Raw genomic sequence first — 22,898 nt, forward strand, 5'->3', positions numbered from 1 at the left:
TGCTCTCTCGCTCTCTCCCACTCTCTCTAGCTCTTGCTCTCGCTCTCTTTCTCTGCTTCACATTCACATTCATCCCAAATCCCTCCCTCTGCCCTCTGGGGCTATGGGCCCCTCTCTCTGACTGGCTAGTGGATTAACTCCAGATGTGCTGGGCTGGCTTGCCTGAAGATAACAGAGTCCAGAACCCCCTTCTTAGCCCTGCACCCACCCCCTGAATAGCTGAGTTTGTTCCAGGAAAGGCCAGAATATGAGGTCAGCCATGTGGGAATTTAGAAAAGGGGGAAACTACTCCCAGGGGGCTCCCAGGGTGCTGGGCCAGGAGGCCGGTTCCCTCCACAACCAAGCTCACAGTTGAGGGCTCCTTTGTTGGTAGGATGAGGCCCAGGTGGCCTAGCATTTCAAATTCCAGCTTAGCAGGCTACATAGTGAGTTCCAGTCAGCATGAGCTGCTGTATAGGGAGACCCTGCCTCAAAGAACAAGAGGCTAACTGCTGGGGGCTGTAGCTCCATGATAGAGCACTGACCCATATGTGTGAGGCCTACGTTCATTCCCAAGTACCTGGGGGTCGGGGGATGACAAGTAAAAGTACAGGTCTGAGATGGATGTGTGGGCAGCGTCTGTTCCTCAGTGGCTGTGGGGAGAAGCTTATCTGTCCTGGCCTTGTGCACAGTCTGCTATGGTCTTCCATGCCCTCACATCCCCTCCCCTCTGGGTCTGTGTCCAAGTTTCCCTCTGCATGGGGACCCTGGCACCTCAGGTGAGACTACCCCAATGACACCACGTTCACTGAATCACATCAGCATGACCCTGTTTCTGAATCCAGTTACACTGGAAGGTTCTAGGTTGTTCCCTCCCTCCCTCTCTCCTTTTTTTCTTCTTTCTTTCTTCTTTTCTTTCTTTCTAAAAAAGACCTGTAGCCCCAGCTGGCCTGGAACTTACTACATAGACCAGGCTGGCCTTGATCTCACAAAGATCCATCTGCCTCTGCCTCCCGAGTGCTGGGATTTAAGTTATGTACCACCATGCCTGATTATGTCCTAGGGTTTTAAATTCCAGTGTAACCATGTGCCTGCATATGTGTGTGTGTGTGTGTGTGTATGTGTGTGTGTATGTGTGTGTGCGTGTATGCATGTATGTGCCAGAGGTCAACTTTGGGTATTATTCTTTGGGTACTGTCCACTTTATTTATTTAAGTTTTAAAAAATTATTTTATATGTATGAGTGTATTGCCTGCATGCATGTAAATACATCCGTGTTCGTGCAGTGCCTGTGGAGATCAGGAGAGGGTGTTGGATCCCTTGGAACTGGAGCTATCGATGGTTGTTAGCCACCATGTGGGTACTGGGAATTGAACCCGGGTCCTCTGCAAGGGCAGCTCTTAACTGCTGAACCATCTCTCCAGCCCTATTTAATTAATTAATTACTTTATTTATTTATTTATTTGAGACTGGGTCTTGCTACGTAGCCTGGGCTGGCCTGGAACTCACAGAGATTTGCCTGCCTCAGCCTCCTGAGTGCCGGGATTAAAGGTGTTTGTCACCATGCCCGGCCACTTTTCAGTTTTCAAAATTTTTGTTCATTTATTTATTTTTTACATGTATGAGTATTTTACCTACATGTAATATAGGTATTATATGCACCTGCATATAATAATTGCAGAGGCCAGAAAAGGGTGTCGGATCCCCTGGAACTGGAGTTATGGATGGCTGTTAGCCACCATGTGGGTGCTGGGAATCAAACCCAAGTCCTCTGCAAAAGCAGCCAGTGCTCTTACCTGCTGAGCCATCTTTCCAGTCCCCTTTACTAGTTTCTGAGGCAGGGTCTCTCACTGGCCAGGAGTTTACTGATTAGATGAGGCTGGCTGACTAGAGAGCCGCAGGGATCCGCCTGCTTCCATCTTCCCCATTCTGGGGTTATAAGTGCATGCCACCACCCCATGTGTGGCTTTTTACATGGGTCCTGGAGATTGAACTCAGCTCCTCATGCTTTTTTCGCAAGCACTTTACTGACTGAGCCATCACCCCAGCCCTCCAAGGTCACTCTTTGGACAGGATAAAACTGGAACCCCAGGTGCAGTAGCCCCATTGTGCTGGGTTCAGCTGCCTGTCCCAATGCGACTGCAGAGATGGTGATCAGTAGAGAAAGGGGGTTTGACCAGTGAGCACTGGGAAGAGGAACAGGTTGTCTTAGAGACCCTGACCTGAGATTGAGGTTTAAATGGAGGGATAATTGGGGTGGGATAAGAGGCATGTGTAACTGTGATTACAGGGGTGGGGGATTCCACAATTTGGTCCCAGGAAGTCCTTATTAATATGAGTCACACTATATCAGCAGGTGGTCGCTTGATGCTCTAGGATGTGTCCTCGCCACCATAGATAAGTGCCCTCATCTGGGGGTGGTCTGTTCTGGGGGTGGTCTGTTCTGTGGCACTTGACTGTTTCCGTTATCCAAGGTGACCAGGTTTAGGACAATATGCTGAAGAGCTTCAATAGTCAGTTTGCCACACCTGGGAAGAAGGAGCCCCAATTAGGGTGTTTCCTCTATTGGATTGTCCTGTGGCCACATCTGTGAGGCATTTTCTTGACTGTTGAGTGATGTGGGAGGGCCCAGCCCATTGTGGGTGGTGCCACCCCTGGGCAGTGGTCCTGGACTGTATAAGAAAGCAGGCTAGGAGGCTGGAGAGTGGCTTAGCGGTTAGGAGTACTTTCTGCTCATGCAGCGGACCCGAGTTTCGCTCCCAGCACCTTTGTGGGGTGGCTTACAACTGCTTGTAGCTCCAGCTCCAGGGGGACTCCGATGCGTCTGGACTCCACAGGCACTGCACTCATACCCATACATACAGACATATGCATAATTAAATATAGTAAAAAAGCAGGCTGAGCACAGTGCAGAGGAACAAAAGCCAGTAAACAGCATTCCTCCACGGTCTGTGCTCAAGTTCCTGCCTCCAGGCTCCTGCCCTGTTTCCTCAGTGATGAACTGTGATCAAGACACGGAAGCCAAATAAACCCTTTGTTCCCCAAGTTGGTTTTGGTCAGAGTGATTTTTTTTTTTTAGTCTTTATTTATTTATTTTTATTTTTATTTTTATTTTTTTGTATCATGTTAGGTGAAATTATGACCTCAACATTGTTTTCATTTGAAAATTAAGCATTGACATAGAGAGATGCTATTGGGTGTCAATTTTTAGTCTTTTTGAGACAAGGTCTCTCAGCCCAACTGGCTTGGAACTCACTATGTAGACCAGGCTGGCCTTGAACTCACAGAGATCCGCCTGCCTCTGCTTCCTGAGTGCTGGGATTAAAGGTGTGGGCCACCATGCTCAGGCAGAGTGATTTTTTTTTGTCTTTTTGAGACAGGGTCTCCCTGTAGAACCCACTCCCCTGAACCTTGCTCTGTAGACCAGGCTGGCCTCGATCTCACAGATCCATCTGCCTCTGCCTCCTGAATGCTGGGACTAAAGGTGTGCGCCACCATGCCCAGCTGGTCAGAGTATTTTGTCACAGAAGTATAGACGTAAAGGAGGACAGAAAATGCCTGGAGGCCTTTAGGTGCCTTTTGGGGTCTGGAACAGGGCTTTGCTAAAGCTGAAGGCAGCGCACCTCAATTCTTGTCTTTGTGCCTTTAGTCCTGAATGGAGAGGAAATAGGTTAGTTAGCACTGGCTTCTAGACAGACATTTTCTGAAGCAGTTAACAGGCTCGTGTTCAGAGGTCAGCCGATCACTGGCTCAAAGGAGACAGGTGCAGACTGAGACAAAAGTGCTAGGCTTTCGTCCTCCTGTGACTGCCTTTGTGGGCCTGAATGAGGAGTCTGCATTTTAGCAAGAGTAGCTTTGAGAGCCAAGTGTGCACACCAGTCATCCCAGCACTCGGGAAGTGGAGGTAGGAGGATCAGAATTTCAAAGTCATCCTTGGCTACATAGGAAGTTCTTGGCCAGCCTGGGCTTCATGAGACCCTGTCTCTCAAACAAAAGCTCAAAATGTCTGCTATTAGGACCCAGTTTAGAGCATGACTCAAGTGTCCCTGCTGGTCATGGTGGGTTTCCTGCAGGGACAGGTAGCCCCCACTCAGTGGGCTTGGTCAGAGTTCCTAGGCATGGCCCATGCCGAAATCCCAGCATTTAGGAGGTAGAGGCAGGAGGATCAAGAGTTCAGGGTCATCCTTGGTCACAAAATGAGTTTGAGGTCAGCCTGGTCTACATAGTGAGTTTCAGGTTAGTCAGAGCTACACAGTGAGACTATGTCTCACAAAAACGAAAACAAAAACAAGCCTGGGGAGATGACTCAGTGGTTAATACCACTTGCTACTCTTGAAGGGGACCCGGGTTTAGTTCTCAGCACCCACATGGTGGCTAACACAGATATACTTACATACTTACATGTAGGCAAAACACTCATAAACATAAATAAAACAGTAAAAATACTTAAAAACAAATGAACAAATGCTGGGCATGATGGTGCACACTTTTTTTTGTGTGTGTGTCTTTTTGAGACAGCGTCTCCCTGTAGCCCCAGCTGGCCTGGAACTCATTGTATAGACCAGGCTGGCCTGGAACTCACAGATATCCACCTGCCTCTGCCTCCCGAGTGCTAGGATTAAAGGTGTGCACCACCATGCCCGGCTTTGCTTTGTTATTTTGGGATAGGGTCTCCTTGTAGCCCTAACAGGCCTGGAACTCGATCTGTAGACCAGGCTGGCCTTGAACTTACAGAGATCCACCTGCCTCTGCCTCTGAGTGCATCACTGCATGCCTTTAATCCTAGGAGGCAAAGGCAGGCAGATTCTCTGTGAGTTTGGAGGCCAGCCTGGTTTACAAAGTGAGTACCAGATCAGGCAGAGCAACACTGTAATTTCAAAACACAAACTGAAACAATAAAAAAAAACCTCCCTTCCAAACAAAAACAAAAATACAACAAAAAGCCTCCAGGGCTGGCGACAGAGCTCAGTAAGTCAGGGTGCTGCCTGCCAAGCCTAATGACCTGAGTTTGAGCCCTGGAACCCATATGAAGGTGGAAGGAGAATACCAACCTCACAAAGTCATCCTCTGACCTTCACACCTGTGCTGCAGCAACCCCCCCATTGCATACACACAGTAATAACATTGATAAAAGAAGTTGAAGACAGTTCTGAAGGAAGCCTTCTTGGCATGCTGGCTCAGGCCTTAGCCACTTGGGGATGAAGGGGGAAAGTGAGCTCAGGCCATGAGGAGGAAAGCCATACAAGAGTCCATTCGGGGCAGACCTAGGTACAGGAAACAGCCCAGCTTGGTGCCACAGGGCTATGGTGGCTGAGGGACTGGCCAGGGTGGCTCTGCATGGGTCAGGGAAGCAGTTTGTACTTGGTCCTGAGGGTCAGTGGGACTTGAATTCGCAGCCCCAACCTGTGTACGGTGCCTCTGCTCAGTGTGGTTGTGCTGTGGGGGTCGGAAGGCTCTGGGGTGCCTTGGGGGCATGGAGCTGTGGGTTAGGGAACGAAAAGGAACTACAGGGAGGTGCTGGGTTCCCTGGGTGGATGGAGGGGAAAGCAGGGGGCCGGCAAGCCACCTGGACACCCAGGTGCCCATCCTTGTACATTACTAGAATGTACTGTATGTGGGGACATGCCCAGGTGGATGGTGCCCACACAGGTAGATAGAGGCCACCCAGACTCCTGAGGGTTGGAACCCACCCTCCCGTTTCTGTCTTTTGTTGGCCCACCTCTCCTCACGTGGGTGGTCTTGGCATCTGGGATTTGTTACTGGAGATCGTCCTGGCCGGAAGTGCTGGGAGTTTCCCTAAGAGCTGGGCAGATGGAAGAAGGCTAAGGGGGCGGGAGAGTAGCAGGAGGGAGGTGGGCAGACCAAAGCTCTGCACCCCTCCATGTGGCAGGATTGGCCTCCATTTAGTTGGTCTGTAAAATGGGCTGGCAGCTTGGGTTTCTGATGGGCATTGTGGGATAGAGGTGGGCAAAGCCTGACTTGTGCTCAGAGACTGACCTTGGAGTTGGGCTGTTCCAGGTCAAGTGGTCACAGGCAGCCAGCACCTTCCCTCTTCTTTGAGACATACCCATGTGCTGGGGGCATGACTGCGACATTCTGCCAATGTCCTGAATAAGACCCAAGTCTTGGGGCTGGAGAGATGACTCAGTGGTTAAAAGCACTGGCTGCTCTTGCAGAGGATCTGGGTTTGGTTCCCAGCACCCACATAGCAGCTAACAATTGTAAGTCCAGTTCCATGGGATCCAACACCCTCTTCTAGCCTCTATAGCCATTACACGCACATGGTGCATGTACATACATGCAGACAAAACATTCATACACATGAAGTAAAAATAAATTTAATAAAAAGACTCAGGAGGCAGAGGCAGGCGGGTTTCTGTGAGTTCAAGGCCAGCCTGTTCTACATAGTGAGTTCCAGGACAGCTGGGGCTACAGGGAGACCCTGTCTCTAAAAGACCCCCCCCCCAAAAAAAAGACTCAAGTCTTAGGCTGGGGATGGAGGCCAGTGGGAGAGTGTTCTTAGCATGGGTGAAGACCTGGGTTCTGTCCCCAGAACCTCTCAGGAAAAAAGGAAAGAAGGAAGGAGGGACAGGGGAGGAGGGGCTGGAGAGATGGCTCAGCTGTTAAGAGCACTGGCTGCTCCTGCTGAGGACCCAGATTCAGTTCCCAGCACCCACATGGCGGCTACGAACCGTCCTTAGCTCCAGTTTCAGGGGAATCTTACGCTCTCTTCTGACCTCTACGGCATTGCACAACACAGGTGTACTCACATACATGCAGGCAATACACTCATACACATAAAATAAAAATAATAAAATATAAAGATAATAAATCAAAAGAAGAAAAAAAATGAAGAGGACTGGGGAGAAGACTCTGTGGTTAAAGCACTTGCCATGTTAGCACAAGGACCAGAGTTCATATCCCCAGAACCCATGTAAGATGCTGGGTGGGCATGGGAGCCTCTTGTAACTCCAGTTTCAGAAGACAGACAGGGACCCCCAGAGCAAGCTGGCTGATGCTATCAGTGAGCTCTGAGTTTGACTGAGAGACCCTGCCTAATGAATAGAGTGGAAGAGCAATTCCCAGCATCAACTGCTGGCCTCCATGTGCACACTCACACACGTGTGCCCAGACACATGCAAACAAGCACAGACACACACACACACACACTCACACACACACACACACACACGCACCACACGTGAAAAAGTAGAAAAGATTCAGTCTTAGAAGTTGTTTTATCTTCACAGGCAGAGAAACTGAGGCTGTAGAGTCAGACTGTGGGGCATTTCCTGTGTGTCATGAAGCTTCTGGAACAATCTAGATTACCTGGGACCGATAAACAGCAAGTGGACGGAGCTTGCTCTTTAGCTGGCTCCCCCAGGGGTGCCAAGTGGCTGGCTGGCCTTCTTGGCAGTGAAGGGCCAGGCTGTACTGACAAGGCAGCATTCAGGTGTGCAGTGGGCCATGCTCTGGCGTGTTGGGGCATGTTGGGGTGTGTGCATGGAGCCTTCAGTCAACCACTTGTTTTGTCTCTCCAAGAAACCCTGTTTTCCAGACTGCCAGGGGCCTCACCCTGGGTACACTCTGTGACCTTGTGGTCACACATGGGCACATTTCTGAAGGTCCAGCCTCCCAGGGACCAGGTGGGGACAGTCACACCTTGCTAGGAATGAAAGAGGAAGTGGTCAGCCCTGCCCCCTGCTGTGTGTCTTGGGCATGCCCTGAGCCTCTCTGTCCCCAGTGTCCAGTCCACAGGACAATAGATGCCCATGACGCTCTCAGAATAGTGCCCCCTATAGGATGTGCTGTGAAAATACAAGTAATGATGCTGGCCTTAGAACTTATATTCATCCCTCTGTGTGTTGGCTTTCTGTCCCTTGACCTGGGCTGGTGGCTGTACCTCTCTGGGCTTGTATCAGATACTTCTGATAGAGGCTGGAGGTGAAAGCCAAGCTGGGGGCTCATTTCGTGGGTCACTGGTGCCCAGGTGAGGGGAGGTAGTAGAGTCACTGTGGCTGAGCAGACCAGGAGCCAGAGCTGGTGCCAGCCTGCTCACCTCACATTTGCTCCAGACCTGCTGAATCTATCTTGGCCTCAGTTTCCCCATTTGGACAAGATGGCCCCTGAGGCCCTGCTTTTCCTTTCTCAGATCTGAGTTGCTTTGGACACAAGTGTTTTTATCTTCCAGAAACTTCGATGCTCTCAGGAAGGAAAACATTTACGAGAACAACAAACTGGTGAGTCCCCCACATCTGACCCACTGACCTGCCCTCTGAACCCCTCTTCCTTGAATCCCCAGCCCACATCTCACCATGCCTCAGTGAAGTGAGATTTCCACTGGGCCATGAGGGGGTTCCCCTCTGGGGACGTGGCTTCCCCCCAGCTCCTCAGCAAGCCCTATGCTGAACAACCTCTGATCTCAGAGCCCAGGTCCTGTTGGCCCCTGTCTCCCTCCCAGAAGCTGCAGGAAGTGGAGGTCACCCTCCTTCCCTATGGGTGATCACCCAGGGAAAGGCCCCTGGTGGCTGTGGAGGGCTGGTCCTGGTGGTCCTGGGGGGTGGGTGAGATGTCACCCTGATCCTTGAATACCACTTTCCCTGGAAGCCCTTGGCTTCAAACTCTGCCCTGTGCTCCCTTAGTGAGACCTTCCCTGTCCAACCTCCTATCTTCCTGCTGGGAAATAACCCACACCCTCCCTCCTGGACTGACAGGCCTGTTCTTACTCTGAGGCCTGCAGGGTTTGCCCAGGCCCCTGGCACTGGAGATCTGGGGTGCACAGGGACAGCGGACATGAGATGATTCACCTGCCCAGGCAGCTTAACTTGTCAGGAAATATAATGAAAGACTCAGTTCCTGGGGCTGGGGAAATGGCCCAGCCTGTAAAGTGCTTGCTGTGCTTATGAGGATCCCCAGCACCCATGTAAATGCTGGGTGGTGTGATGGCCAGCCCATAGTGCCAACACATGGGAGGTGGAGACAGGGACCTCCAGAGCAAGCTAGCTAGCCAGATTACCTCAATTGGAGGACTCTGGATACAAGTGAGAGACCCTTCCTCAATATAAAAAGGGGAGAGTGATTGAGGAAGACATGCAACATCAACCTCTGGCCTTCATATATGGCATACATACATATGTGCACCCAACACACATGGTAACACATGTACACACATGTCAAAAAATAAGGGAACTGGAAAGATGGCTTGTTGGTTAAGAACACTGGCTGCTCTTGCAGATGACTGAGGTTCGGTTCCCAGTACCCACTAGAGGCCTAACAACTGTCCTTAACTCCAGTTCCAAGGGATCCCATGCCCTCTTCTGGCTCCATGGGCACTGTATGCATAAGTGCAGTTACATGCAGGCAAAACACTTATACATAGGCAAAACACTTATACAAATAATCGAGGAAGGCATTGGACATTGACCTCCATTCACATGCGCACGTGTATGGTCACGCATGTGAAATGACTGATTCAGTTACTCAGGTGCTGGCCACATTCCAGCCATGTAGCAGGGAGGACAGGGTGGGGTGGGGCTGGGCCAAGGCAGGGTGTGGGGTGCAGCAGGGAAGGAGTTTGGATTTCCCTTCGAGGTGGAGAAACAGGACCCTTGGGAGGTGTGAGCCTGAGGCTCGGCTTGGGAAGGAGAAAGGAGTATCCTATGGTGAGGAGGTCAGGGAGCGGGAGGGCAGGCCTGGTCCTCAGTGCGAGGGGCAGAGTTCTGGGCCAGTTCCAAGGGTCAGAGGATCTGAGGCGTGGTGTGAACGTAGCATGGGGGCCCCGAGGTATTGCACACGCAGGAGTGGGAAGTTGAAAGAAGAGCCACAGTAAAGGGAGCTAGCTACAACAGTGCTCTGGGTGTAGTCAGGATGTGGGTGGTTGTGAAAGGCAGGGGCAGTGAAGGATAGAGCCTAGAATACCTCCAACAGTCACTGCACTGGGCTGAATGGACCTGGAAGAGCTTTACTTTAAAAAATTTTTTTTATTTTGTAGTACTGGGATTTGAACTCAAGGCCTCACATGTAAGTAAGCAAGTGCTCTACCACTGAGCCACACCCCCAGCTTCTCTCTAAGAAAGTCTAGATAGGTGCTCCAACACTGAGCTATACCCCCAGCCCCTCACTGGGGGATTCTAGGCAGGTGCTCTACCACTGAGCCACACCCCCAGCTTCTCTCTAAGAAAGTCTAGATAGGTGCTCCAACACTGAGCTATACCCCCAGCCCCTCACTGGGGGATTCTAGGCAGGTGCTCTACCACTGAGCCACACCCCCAACTTCTCTCCGGGGCATTCTAAGCAGGTGCTCTACCACTGAGCCATGCTCTAGCCTGATTTTCACTTTTTATTTTGAGACATAGAGTCTTATCAAGTTGGTCTGACTGGATTTGAACTCACTCTGTAGCTCAGGGTGCCCTTGAATTCACAATCATCCTGCCTTAGCTTCCCAAGTAGTTGTGATGACAGGCCTGGGACCACAGTTGGCAGTTTGCTAAGGGTCCAATTGAGTGGGTGCCATTGGCAACTACAGACAGGTCATCTCAGTGAGACCAAGAGTCAGATGGGGGTGGGGAATACAACGGAGAGTCCTGGGGTTGGTCAGCAAGTGAGGGGGCAAGGGTCAGGCCAGGTCATAGGTCAACAGTTGGAACATCCCTGGACCTTTGGTGCTGAAGAGGGCAGCCAACAGTGGGGATGGGAGAGCCTACAGTCCACCAGATCTGATATACAGTAGGTGTACTGTAAGTGCAGGTTCTTGGCCTTTTTCAGTCCAGTGTATCTTATATCAATCTACTATGGCTTGCTTCTAAGGCTCAGGCTGCCTTGTGTGCCCTTGGGCCTTGGGGAGAGTCAGTGACCTGGAGGGTGTCAACTACATCATGGAAAATCTGTTCTCTGAGTGGATGAGGTTTGGCTTAGAAGGGCTGTAGGGCCTCAGGGATGTCTCCAGGGTGATGAGGTCTGAGGATGGAGTGAAGACATACTACAAGAGGTGCCCAGGAACCTGGCCTGGTGGTACAGGCAGTACAGTTAATTGGAAGGCTGAGGCAGGGGATTGCAAGTTCAAGGTAAGTGCCTGCCTAGAATCCCCCAGTGAGGGGCTGGGGGTGTGGGTCAGCATTAGAGTAACTGCCTAGAATCCTCTAGTGAGGGGCTGGGGTGTGGCTCAGTGGTAGAGCTCCTGCCCAGAATCCCCTAGTGAGGAGCTGAGGTGTGGCCCAGTGGTAGAGCACCTGCCTAGAATCCTGCAATGTAGGGTGCGTCTCAGCTGTAGAATTCTTACCTAGCATGCTGGAGCTCTGGGTTCAATTCCCAGCCACACCCACACACAAAGCAAGCCCTCTAGCTCTGGTCCCCTGAGCAGTGTCAGTCCCTGGTTGGGACTCTGGGCTCTTATGCAGATGGACAAGCTGAGCCCAGAAAGTCACCCAGTCAGGGTTCTCTGGATTGGAAGCCTCGGCTTCTTGAGCATTCACTTCTAGCGAGGTTGGCAGTCCAGCAGGAGAGTCCTCTCCACCGTCTACCTGACCAACTCACGTCCTCTACCCAGGCCTTCCGAGTGGCCGAGGAGCAGCTGGGCATCCCAGCCCTGCTGGATGCTGAAGACATGGTGGCCCTGAAGGTTCCTGATCGACTGAGCATCCTTACCTACGTGTCACAGTATTACAATTACTTTCATGGCCGGTCCCCGAGTGAGTCCCTGCCCAGGAGGTCCCTCCCCCAAAAGAGGCAAGACCAAGACCCCCAGCTCTGTCAGAGCCACCATAGGGCCACCATCCCATGCTGCAATATCCATCCTTGGGACCCATGCCCATCTCCTGTCTTGACACCCAGTGCAGCTTGGGATGAGTGGTGTGGTAGGGAGGCCACTTTCATGTGTGTCTCCAGAGCTGCATCTGTTACCAAGGAGACCAAAGTCTTGTCCCTGTACAAGGTCCTCCATCACTCATCGTGCTTCCACTAGGGCCCTGAGCTAGGTTTGTGTCCACCCTATGCTCATGAACATAGATGCACTCTCACCTTGGTCTCTCCGCCCTGGGGACTCAGTTTACCCATCTTGAACCCCAAGGTCTTACCCTGGGGCTGTCTTGGCAGACTTTGTGTGATGCTCAGTTGATTGTCAGTGGAAGCCGTGCAGCCTGGGCAGCAATGAACAGAGTGGACAGGCCCTGGCCTTCACCCAGGCCTGTGCGTGTGGAGCTGCTGGGCTTACCACACCACATTCCTCTTATAGCTTTAGAAATCTCTGGAATCCCCCTGGGCCCAGGGCCAATGCTGGCTGGTGGCTTGGAAGCAGAAAGTCCCTTTCTGTGACCCCCCAGATGGGACTGCTGGCCTGGAGAGGGGGTGAGGGCTAGGCCAGGGTTTGCTGGGAAGAGTGTGCCCTGGGGCTGCCTTTTCTCAGTGCCTCACTCTGAGGGCACCACAGAACACCCAGGCCCTCCGCTGTAGGCACTGGGACCTCTTAAGGGACACAGGCTCTGGGTGGGACTCCCCTGACCCCTGTTACTTGTGTCTCCTGCCAGTTGGGGGCATGGCCGGTGTGAAGAGGCCCCCATTAGACTCAACAGAGGAACCTTCTGGAAAGAAGGCCCTGCCCCAGCCAGCCAAGTTGCCTTCATCTGCCCTGGCCCGGGGGCCACCACTGTCTCCAGCCAGGACAAACCCTGTGGTCCAGCCGAAGGAGGGAGTCTCAGAGGGGCCACCCCCAAGAGCTGTAAGAATATCTTGGTTGAGTGGGCCTTGTAGGTCTATGTGTACCCCAAAATACACAGCTGGGAGGGTGTTCCCTTGGGTGAAGCAATCCCCCACCATGCTGTATATCCAGCTCCCACTGGGGTGGCTCCTCTGGGCTCCAATTCAGCATGGCAGGAGTTGGGATTCCCGTTATGCAGATGGGTAAACTGAGGTACAGAGGTCATGCAGGTGGGGTGGAGCTCGAATCCCAAATATTTCTGGGCTGGCTTAGGTTACAGCCCTCCTCCCCTTGTAGGAAGGAACCCTGAGCTGTCTTGGTCTTCCCTGGCAGGCTCAGTTGGAAAACTGTGTACCAACTCCTCAGAGGTGGAGCTTGGGCAGGCGGCAGCTTGGGCTTTGGCACCCCCTGCTGTCTGATAGTGGTTACTGCAGACTCCATGGGCGTGACCAAGGCAGGCCAGGGATGCTAAGGCCTGAGCCTGCTGTGGTGGCAGAAAGTGCTGGATCTGTCCCTGGCTCCATGCTAGGTCCCCAGGACTACTGCAGAGCTGGGCTGGAGCCCTTGAGCGTGGAGCACTGTCCACCCCCTGGTTCCCTGGGACCTCAGCTCTCCAGCTTGTAGTGTAGACTCTGTCAGCCACCCCTGGGCTGAGGTGGGAGCGCAGAGATGTCAGCTGTCCCTCGGCAGCCCCTGGCACCTCCTCACAGGGTCTGGTGACAGCGGGCAGCTCAGTCAGCAGCACGTGTGCGCTCTGTGGCAAGCACGTTCACTTGGTACAGCGTCACCTGGTTGATGGGAAGCTCTACCACCGCAGTTGCTTCAGGTAAGATCTCCCACCACATGCCTGGTGCACTGCCCCAGCTCGAGCACCTGTCATGGCTCCCTCGTCCTCTCATCTGGCCTCATCCATTGCCAAGGTTCCCCAAGAGACCCTGCTGTCCCCTACCAAGCCCTAACATCCTTCTCTAATGCCTCTCTCAGAGATGACCTTCTGGTCATGCTGACTCAGTCTCCCTTGTGGACTCTGTCTCCTCAGCCCTTTGTGTTGTCGTTTTTTACTCTGTGACCCTCATCAGCCCTCTCCCTGTCTCCCTGTAGCTCCTGGGTTGTGGGTACAGGAGGAGACTCCCATGTTCTCTTTTTGTGAGGCTTGGGGTGGTTGGCCCCCAAAGTGGGGCACTGGTGGTCTTTATGTGTGTCTATGTCAGGTGACCATGTATGAACACTAACAAGAGTCTATGGCTCACAATGGCTGAAATCACTGACAGGAGTTTGTTGAATGAATCATTGATCGCATGAGTAGATATGAGAGTGTGGCAGTGTGTGCCTGGGAGAGCAAACCTGAACAAGCAAGAAGCTTGTAGACTCTCAGTCTCTATGACTCCCTTCCACAGGTGTAAACAGTGCTCCAACACACTGCATTCAGGGACCTACCGTGCCACAGGAGAACCAGGTGTCTTTGTTTGTACTCACCACCGCCTGGAAGCCACCTCTGCAAGCCCCAAGTTGTTGGGCCTGGCCTCTAGGCAGCTGGGGACCGTCCCTAGGGACACCAGGACACCCAGTGCCCCACAGAAGGTCCAGGAGGTAAACGGGCTGAGAGAGGTGACACCAAGAGTCAAGGCAGCAGACTGGGGGCCTGCTGTGGGCAACACAACCACCAAAGGTCTTTTCCGGGCTGAACTGAACCCATCAGCCACCTCCCGAGTCCAGGAGGAGAGCCCTGGAGGGCCCAGGCTGCCCACAAGCCCAGTGGCCACCTCTTCTGTGAATGGCAAAGCTGTTACCAGAGTGATCAACAGCTCTCCAATGGGGTGGACATCAGCTTCCCAGAACAGTGCAGCGGACATCAGCTCCCGTCTTGTGGTGTCCCCGAGTACCCCAGACCCCCGTCCATCTGTGCCCCAAGACCGGGCAGCCTCAAAAGTTTTGACTGCTCAGACCCAGCTCAACTCCAGGGTGGCATCTCCTGGCACAGGGACCATTGGCTCCCGTCCTGTGGTGTCCTCTAGTGCCGCAGACCCCCATCCATCTGTGTCCCAAGACCGGGCAGTCTCAAAAGGTTTGACTGCTCAGACCAAGCTCAACTCCAGGGAGGCATCTCCTGGCACAGTGGCCATTGGCTCCCGTCCTGTGGTGTCCCCGAATACCACAGGCCCCCGTCCATCTGTGTCCCAAGACCAGGCAATCTCAAAAGGTTTGACTGCTCAGCTCCAGCTCAACTTGAGGGTGGCATCTCCTGACACAACAGCAATCGGCTCCCGTCCTGTGATGTCACTAAGTGCCCCAGACTCTAGTTCATCTGAGCCCCAAGGACGAGCAGCTTCAAAGCTGGGCGTGGCCACTCAGACCCAGCTCAACTCAAGCACAGCATCCCCTGTGACCTCCCAGGCATGGACCCCCTCAGCCTCGAGGACCCAGCAGGCCCGAGAGAAGTTCTTCCAGAACTCAGTCCCGGTCTCAGCCAGCAGCAACTCTGCTGGTCGGGTCCCCTCTGTGGCAGATTGCCCTGCCCGGGACAGTAGCCGTGAGCAAGCACTGAGCATCCTTAGGAAGACCCTGCCAGGGCTGGTAGAGGCTGGTACTCAGGCTCCAAGCAGGTAGGTACAAGGGAAGTGGGGTACGCCTGGCTGTGTAACCTCAGTTTCCTGACTTGGGAAATGGGGATGGAGGCAGGAGAGAGGCTGGAGGGCAGGATGTGCTGGTCAGGGTGTTTGGGGTTGGGCTGCCACCATCTGCACATGCTTGGGACTGCAGGTGGGTGGCACATACTCAATGGGTGTCTCAGGAGCCCACACCCGTGGTGTGGTTGGGAAAGCAGGTGTTAGGCTAGGTGTCACGGTACCCCAGGCCTCAGTCAGCTTGTCTGACCACAGCTGAACTCTGAGCTCTTCCCTGGTATCTTGCATCTATAGTGTTTTCTGCTGGACACTGACTCACGCAGTCACTGCCTGAGTTCCCAGGGCACCCCTCACAGGGTGTCTTCAGCAGCAGATGTGTGTCCTCTGGACACTGGCATCCCTCGGGTGCTGTCTGCTTTGCTCCATCTCTGCCTCCATATTGTCACATTGCCTCTACCCTATGTCTCCTCTTCTGGTTTTTTTTTTTGGATGTGGTGCTGGAGATAGTAGGAGAGGAGAGTCTTATACAGGCTAGGCAGGTGCTCTACTGCTGAGCCACGCCCCCAGCCCCTCACTGGGGGATTCTAGACAAGTTTTCTACTAACCGAGCTATACCTTCAGGCTTTTTAAAAGAAATTCTGAGTATGATGTGTGTAGCGGGAGTTTAAATGTCAGCACCTGGAGGTCAGAGGGCAACTTTGTGGAGTAGGTTCTCTCTTTCCACCCGCATTTGGCTTTTGGGGCTGGAACTCAGGTCTTCAGGCTGCATGGCAAATGGTTTGCTCCTCTAAGCCATCTTCTAGGCCCAGGCCTGGGGTTTTGAGATGGGAACTCGTGTATTCCAGGCCTCAAATTCACTATGTATCCCAGGCTGGCCTTCACTTTCAAATCCGTTTGCCTCGGCCTCCCTAGTGCTAGGCTCATAGGTATATGCACCCACCAGATTCTGTCTTTTATAAGGACACCAGTTTTGAATGGGGCCACCATCCCCCAGCGTGACCACCTTCTAATGTGACTACATCCACCTTTTTCTGAATTAGATCACTCCCTTCACTCCTCAGTGGACCTGAGTTTTAGGGGATCCCATTCAACCCAGCACAGGCATCTCTGAATCAGGAGGTTCCGTCCCAAGTTGGCGCTTGATTTCAGGGTGAGGCATACCCCAGTTTGTCATACCTCTGTCCAGGGCCCTTTTTTTTGACTCTGATGGCACCATCAAATGGGGTTTGGGACACACTACACAAAGTGCCTTTCTGGAACTTTCCCTTTGACTGAACTCCCTGTTGACTAAGAAGGGCTACAGATGGGCAACTATTCCCAGCCATTCTTCCTCACATCACAGAGTCAGTCCACAAGGCTTCCCTGTATGTTGGCACCCTTTTGACAGATTGGAAATCGAGGCCCAGAGAGGGCTCATGGTGCTCAGGGGCACATAGTGCAGTGGTCAGTCAGGCTAGAAGGCCTGCCTCTATCCTGTATGCTGGGCTGGCTCTGGGGATGTCCAAAGGTGGGGTTGACTATAAGGAGACACCTATAACCTGGGTTATCTGCTTGATCTTTCCTTGCCCCCAACCCAGGTCCAGGTGTGCCCCCCCAGGAAGGCCAGGAGGAGGGACCAGAAGGATGGCGGGCCCGCCTGAGGCCTGTGGATAAGAAGAATCCTGCTGAGAAGTGAGTGGGGATGGAGGGTGAGGGGCTGGGGGTGGGAGGTTGTGGGCCTCACCCTGCCAGGGCATACACTCATGGGTCTACAACATGAATGGAGCCAGCACACAGCAGGTGCCTAATAAGTGCTTATGGGCACATGACAGTGCACATCCAACAGTTGGCACAGCTCTGGCAAGAACCTGCACCTTTCAGAAAATTGGGTCACACCAGCTTGAGTGTCCTGGGACTCTTGACACCAGCCAAGTGATGGAGACACTGACAAGGACACCTCGTCCTGGTGGGGTGACTTAAGGGATGCAGTGGACATGGGCAGCAGCTGCACTGTGCCCAGCAGCTCACAAGAGCCTGGCCTGGGGTGGGCGTCAGGGTATTTGGTCTGTGTGGACCACAGTCTGTCTCAGTTCCTGGAGGTGGCCTCCCCATGGCAGGTGGAGGCCCACACTCCTGTGCCCTGAGGGCAGAAACAGGTTGGGTTATGGAGCTGGAGGCCAGAGGCCAGTCCATCTGAACCTGCAACATGGCTTTGGGGTGACCTCCTGGCTGTCCCCACCCAAGGCAGGACTGACCTTGTCTTCTACCCAGGGCTGTGGAGCAGAAGGAGCCACTGGTCCGGGTAGAGCTGAGGGTCAAGGACATTTCCAGGAAGGCCTCCAGCAGCCTTAAAGGGGACATCCGCACCACCTTGACTCCTGTGCAGCCTGAAAGGACGCCAGGCATGCCTGGCCCCAGGCCCAGCCTCACAGGTAATGCTTCTGGAAACCCGGGCGTGTGTCAGTGTGTGATGGGAACCCAGGCCTGTGTCCAGTGTGTGGGGTGTGCTCCCACTACCCTGCTCAGCAAGGGATAATGGGTGCACATGCATGTTCAGGTGTATTCTGATGTGGAATGCATGTGTACACAGGTTCAGGTGACATGTACCTGCACATATGTGTTCAGACACACAAGTGGATGCATGTAGAGCATGTACACGTGTGTGAAAAGCATGTATGTACACGTGTTCATGTATGTGAATATGTGCACATGTGGGATGCATTGTGCACATTGACGCATATGTGCACATGTGTATTCACTCATGGGGTATATGCATGCCTATAAAGTCACATGTGTGATGAATGTGCAGGCATACATGTATACATGTCAGACATGCATTTGCCAGTGTTCATACATGGGTTGCATGTATACACAGGTGTGTTCACATATGTGTGTCCAGACACAAGGTGCATGTATGTATACACATTTAGGTATGGGATGCATGTGTGCACTTTCAGGCTTAGACACAGGATGTATGAATGCACATGTGAGTCCATGCATGGAATGTATGTGTGCACATGTGTGTTCAGGCACAGGGTGCGTGTATGTACACATATGTAGGTATGGGGTGCATATATGCACTTGAAGGCTTAGACATGGGATACATGTGTGCACCTGTGCTCACATATTGTATTTGTGCTCAACCATAACATACATGCATGCATGCACATTTATGCTCATGTATAAAATGTGTGCATTCAGATATGTGCACATGTCCTCACATATGGGATACACAGGTGTATATGTGTTTAGACAGGATGCGTGCATGTGCACATGTGTTCAGATATGACGCGCATGTGTGTTTAGGCACAGGATATATGTGTGAGCATGTGTGTGCATATATGGGACACGTATGCACACATGTATTCAGACACAGAATGTATGCATTCACGTGTGTGTTCAGGAATAAACTGAATGTGTGCGTGTGTATGTTTAGGTAAGGATGTATGTGTGTACCTGCATGTTGGGTGCTGCAGTGTTCACTGTGTGCACGTGTGTGGTGTCCATGTTTGCTCCTAGCACTGTTGTTCTGTCTGTGGGTGACCTCCCAGATCACGCTCTGTCCTGTGGTTGTATGCTGTCTCCCTGGGTGGACATGGCCAGTCGGAGCAAGACAGAGGCCCTACCCTGTGTCTCCTCAGGAACCGCTCAGGACAGCAACACTGGCTGTCCTGAGTCAGATCAGAGGTTCAGTGCCGCTGCTCCTGGTGGTGCTGCTCAAGGGCTATGGCTAGCCTGACACATGTCTCCACCCCTTACCTTTGTATGGGCAGCCCGTTCTCCATCCCCATCCCACCGTAAGAAACTGGCCATCCCTGCTAGCCTCGATGTCTCTGCTGATTGGCTTCGGCCAGAACCCGTGGAGAAGGAAACTCAGGCTTGCAGCTGGAAGGAGAAAACAAAGCCCACTAGGGGTACACCAGGTCAGCCAGAGGTGCCATTCTATTTGATGTGGGTAAAGGGGACGATGCCTGCTGGAGCTTTGGGGCATGCGTAGGAACTTCCTGGGCCTAGAATAGAGGGGTCAGACCTTATCCAGGCCACATCCAGGTTTTATTGGGCTCTGTGCCCTGAGCCTCCTCAGTCTGTTCCTTTTCCAGGGAAGCCTGCGGGCCTGGCCAGCACCCCTCCTCCACCTGGCGAGACTGTGACCTCCCCTATCAGAGTGAGTAAGCTGGGTGGCTGCGGGAGGCTGGGCCTTGGTCCTGTGCTTGCTCTCACTGTTCCTTGGTCCCCCAGCTGCACCCTGACTACATCCCCCAGGAGGAGATTCAGAGGCAACTGCAATACATTGAAAGTCAGCTGGACACCCTGGAGCTCAGAGGCGTGGAGCTGGAGAAGCGGCTGCGGGCAGCAGAGGGAGGTAAGCCTGGGGCACACCCCTACTGACGGCTATGCTCCGCCAGGGGCCATGCCCTACTGCTGATCACACCCCCATTGTCTGGCCACACCCTCATGGACTGATCATACCCTACAGCTTGCCATGAGCTGGCTGCAGTCCACTTGTAGGTTATCACCCCTAGACTGGACACATCCACACTGGATGAACACATCTACACTAACTATCCTTAGCCCTTACCGGCTGCAGCCTGGCCACACCCCTGCTGGCTCAGCTTGGCCTTCCTGGGCCCCTCTGCATTGAGGTGGTGGCTGGGTCCTCTACGGCCTCCCTGCCCACCCGTGGCTCTCCACAGACGTCACAGAGGATGCCCTCATGGTGGACTGGTTCCGGCTCATCCATGAGAAGCAGCTGCTACTGAGGCTGGAGTCAGAACTCATGTACAAGTGAGGCCCTGGGTCCTGCTATGGTGTGCAGGGATGGCTGGGAGGTGTGGTGGGCACAGCCATGTCAGGCTGGGCCTCAGACCTCTGTGTCCTGCAGGTCCAAGGACCAGCACCTGGAGGAGCAGCAGATGGACTTAGAGAGCGAGCTGCGCCAACTAATGGCCAAACCGGGTGAGTGTCTGTCTCAGGAAGCTGGGCCTGAGAGCCACAGGCCCACGTGTATAGCTTCCCTGGGTTCTTGTGGTCAAGCCACGTGGCTTCAGCTCGTATACTTCTGGCTGTGTGACCTCATGCCGCTGTCTTAGCTTCTCTATGCCTGTGTTTCATGTTCTCCAAAGAAAGGACCCCCAGACAATTGGTGTTGTGTTCAAGGGCTTGATGTGGGAGAGGTACTTTGTGAATTGAGGACAGTCGCACCCCTGCCATCCTGGATATGACCTCCCAGATCACGCTCTGCCCTGTGGTTGTATGCTGTCTCCCTGGGTGGACATGGTGGGATGTGGGACCCCAGCTTCAGCCCGGCTTGTCACAGTGCCGCCTTGTGGGAAAGACCACACACTCAGGCTGACCGCTGTCTCTCATCCAGCCTTTGCTGCAGAGCCTCTACCCAGTACCCGACTCTCCTCTCCAGGGGGGAGGTCCTACATAAGCAGTGGGGATGTCCTGTCCCTGAGCAGAATGGGGCCAGGGCATTTGCTGATGGCTGACTGTCCCTGCAGAGGGTCTGAAGTCCCCCCAAGACCAGCAGCGGGAACAAGAGCTGCTGCGTCAGTACGTGAGCACCGTGAATGATCGCAGTAACATTGTGGACTTCCTGGATGAGGACCGACTCAGGTGAGGGGCAGGGACCAGGGGAAGGCTGCCCAGGGATCCAGGGTGCTCCCAGCAGGCGGCTGACCTCATCTCACTAGGTGTATTTCACAGGGAGACCCAAAATGTGGGGCAGCTAGCCCTCCCATGGGGCTCCTTCCCACCCAGGTTTGCAGCCTTCAAGGCCAGCACCACCTAGTGCAACTCTCTGTCATGGAGGAAATGGCCTGTCATTCAAGCTGTCCAGTGAAGCAGCCACCAGACAAGGGAGAGGGTACTGATAGACCCAAGGCATGTGACTTCTAAGATTGAGTAGTTGTGTCTAAAACTTGTATCATTTTTTATTTTAATGGCACTGAGAATTAAACCCAGGGCCTCACACATATTAGGCAAAGGCTCTACCACTGAGCCATGCCCCCAGCCCTTCACTGGGGGATTCTAGGCAGCTGCCCTACCATTGAGTCCTGCCTCCAATCCCTCACTAGGTGTTTTAGGTACATGCTCTACCACTGAGTTAAAACATTATCCCTTGGGTTTTGAGACAAAATCTGGCTATACCTAGCCACACCTCCAGCACCGTTTACTTTACTTTGAGACAGGGTCTTACTAAGTTGCCCAGGCTGGTCTTGAACTTACTCTACAGCTCAGGCAGTCTTTGAACTTACAGTTCTCCTGCCCCAGCTTTCCAATTAGCTGGCATGACAGGCCTGCACCACCAGGCTCAGCTTAACACTTCATTTTAATCTGACTTTGGTTCCCGGTGCTTTGGTCCTAGAAGACTGTCTTGTGTCATGCCCCAAATGAGGCTCAGTGTCCAGGAGACACAGGATCAGCCCAAGACAGATCTTAAGTCAGACCCTTTGTGATCCTGTCGAGGCCTTGGCTAGTGTCAGCTCAACTGGCCTGCTATCCTCAGGTCACTGTTGAGTGACTGGACTGGGAGGGTAAGAACCTGCCTAGGGAGGAATGGGTCCTTCCTGTGGTCTCCCTGTGTGAGGGGAGGTGGCTGAATGCTAGGTGAGGCTGGCTCTGGTATGAGGGGTTGAGAGAAGCCATGCACCCTCCATGGTTCCTGGCGGGGGCGTCACAGTTGCCCTGTCTGCATTCCAGGGAGCAAGAGGAGGACCAGATGCTGGAGAACATGATCCAAAACCTAGGTAATTCTGGGGCTTGAGCTGGGGCAGGGAGGACCGGCCTCCTGGATAGGGTGGGGGCAGGGCCTCCTGTGGGCACAGTGATAGATGGGCATAAGCTGTACCTCTGACAGACAGGCAGCTGCACACTATTAGACCAAGAGTAGTTTGTCCCTTGGGTGCCAAGCAGTGGCTGATGACCATGTGGTATGGGGGTGAGCGCCTGTCCCTCAGGACAGCCAAGCAGTAGCTGATGACCACAGCCTTTGGGTCCCCTGCAGACCTCTCCCTCATGTGTATAGGGTGAATGAAAGCCCCCGTGAAGGCCCTGGAGTTCCCAGGGATGTCAGGGAAGGACACTACCACAGGGTCCCCATATGGACCCTCACTACCCTGTCTTTGCCTCAGGTCTCCAGAGAAAAAAGTCTAAGTTCCGTTTGTCCAAGATCTGGTCCTCAAAGAGCAAAGGAGGCCAGGCGTGAGCTGCCCATCGCTGATTGCAGGGCTCCAGTTCCCACTCAGGAAGAGAGACTGGTGCTCTGGCCCTAGACAGGGTACTTGGGGCACCAGGGCCTGTACCTCCAACTCTGGGATCCTTATAACCTCAATAAAGACATCACCACTCTACATATGCCTATGTGTGCCACTATGCCAAAAGCCCCGCAACTGTGTCCCAGCCCTGGGCATGTGCTCAGTGCTTTGAGGGGGGGGGTACTGGCTTTTCTTCATTTCTGTTGCTATGATAAAATATGACAAGGGGGCTGGAGAGATGGCTCAGTGGTTCAGAGCACTGACTGCTCTTGCAGAGGATACAGGTTCAGTTACCAGCATCCACATGGTAGCTAACAACTGTCTGTAACTCCAGTTCCAGAGAATCCAAAGCCCTCTTCTGGCCTC

General features: G+C 53.2%; 1 protein-coding gene across 1 annotated transcript in view; it reads left to right on the top strand.

Annotated features, from left to right (window-relative positions):
• Positions 1-22,628, top strand: part of Micall2 (MICAL like 2) — a 27,742-nt gene extending 5,114 nt beyond the window's left edge. Inside the window, exons 2-17 of the mRNA XM_029555137.1 lie at positions 8,171-8,219; positions 11,525-11,666; positions 12,501-12,691; positions 13,381-13,496; positions 14,068-15,273; positions 16,335-16,354; positions 16,857-16,965; positions 17,545-17,705; positions 19,047-19,196; positions 19,374-19,438; positions 19,513-19,636; positions 19,968-20,058; positions 20,156-20,229; positions 20,778-20,892; positions 21,979-22,025; positions 22,410-22,628. Coding sequence (XP_029410997.1) covers positions 8,171-8,219; positions 11,525-11,666; positions 12,501-12,691; positions 13,381-13,496; positions 14,068-15,273; positions 16,335-16,354; positions 16,857-16,965; positions 17,545-17,705; positions 19,047-19,196; positions 19,374-19,438; positions 19,513-19,636; positions 19,968-20,058; positions 20,156-20,229; positions 20,778-20,892; positions 21,979-22,025; positions 22,410-22,483 — 2,734 coding nt within the window. The 3' untranslated portion in view covers positions 22,484-22,628. The remainder of the gene's footprint in view (positions 1-8,170; positions 8,220-11,524; positions 11,667-12,500; positions 12,692-13,380; positions 13,497-14,067; positions 15,274-16,334; positions 16,355-16,856; positions 16,966-17,544; positions 17,706-19,046; positions 19,197-19,373; positions 19,439-19,512; positions 19,637-19,967; positions 20,059-20,155; positions 20,230-20,777; positions 20,893-21,978; positions 22,026-22,409) is intronic.
• Positions 22,629-22,898: the final 270 nt, after the last annotated feature.

Source organism: Nannospalax galili, unplaced genomic scaffold (assembly GCF_000622305.1).
Source record: "Nannospalax galili isolate Female #2095 unplaced genomic scaffold, S.galili_v1.0 scaffold664, whole genome shotgun sequence".
In the NCBI taxonomy this organism is placed as follows: Eukaryota; Metazoa; Chordata; class Mammalia; order Rodentia; family Spalacidae; genus Nannospalax; species Nannospalax galili.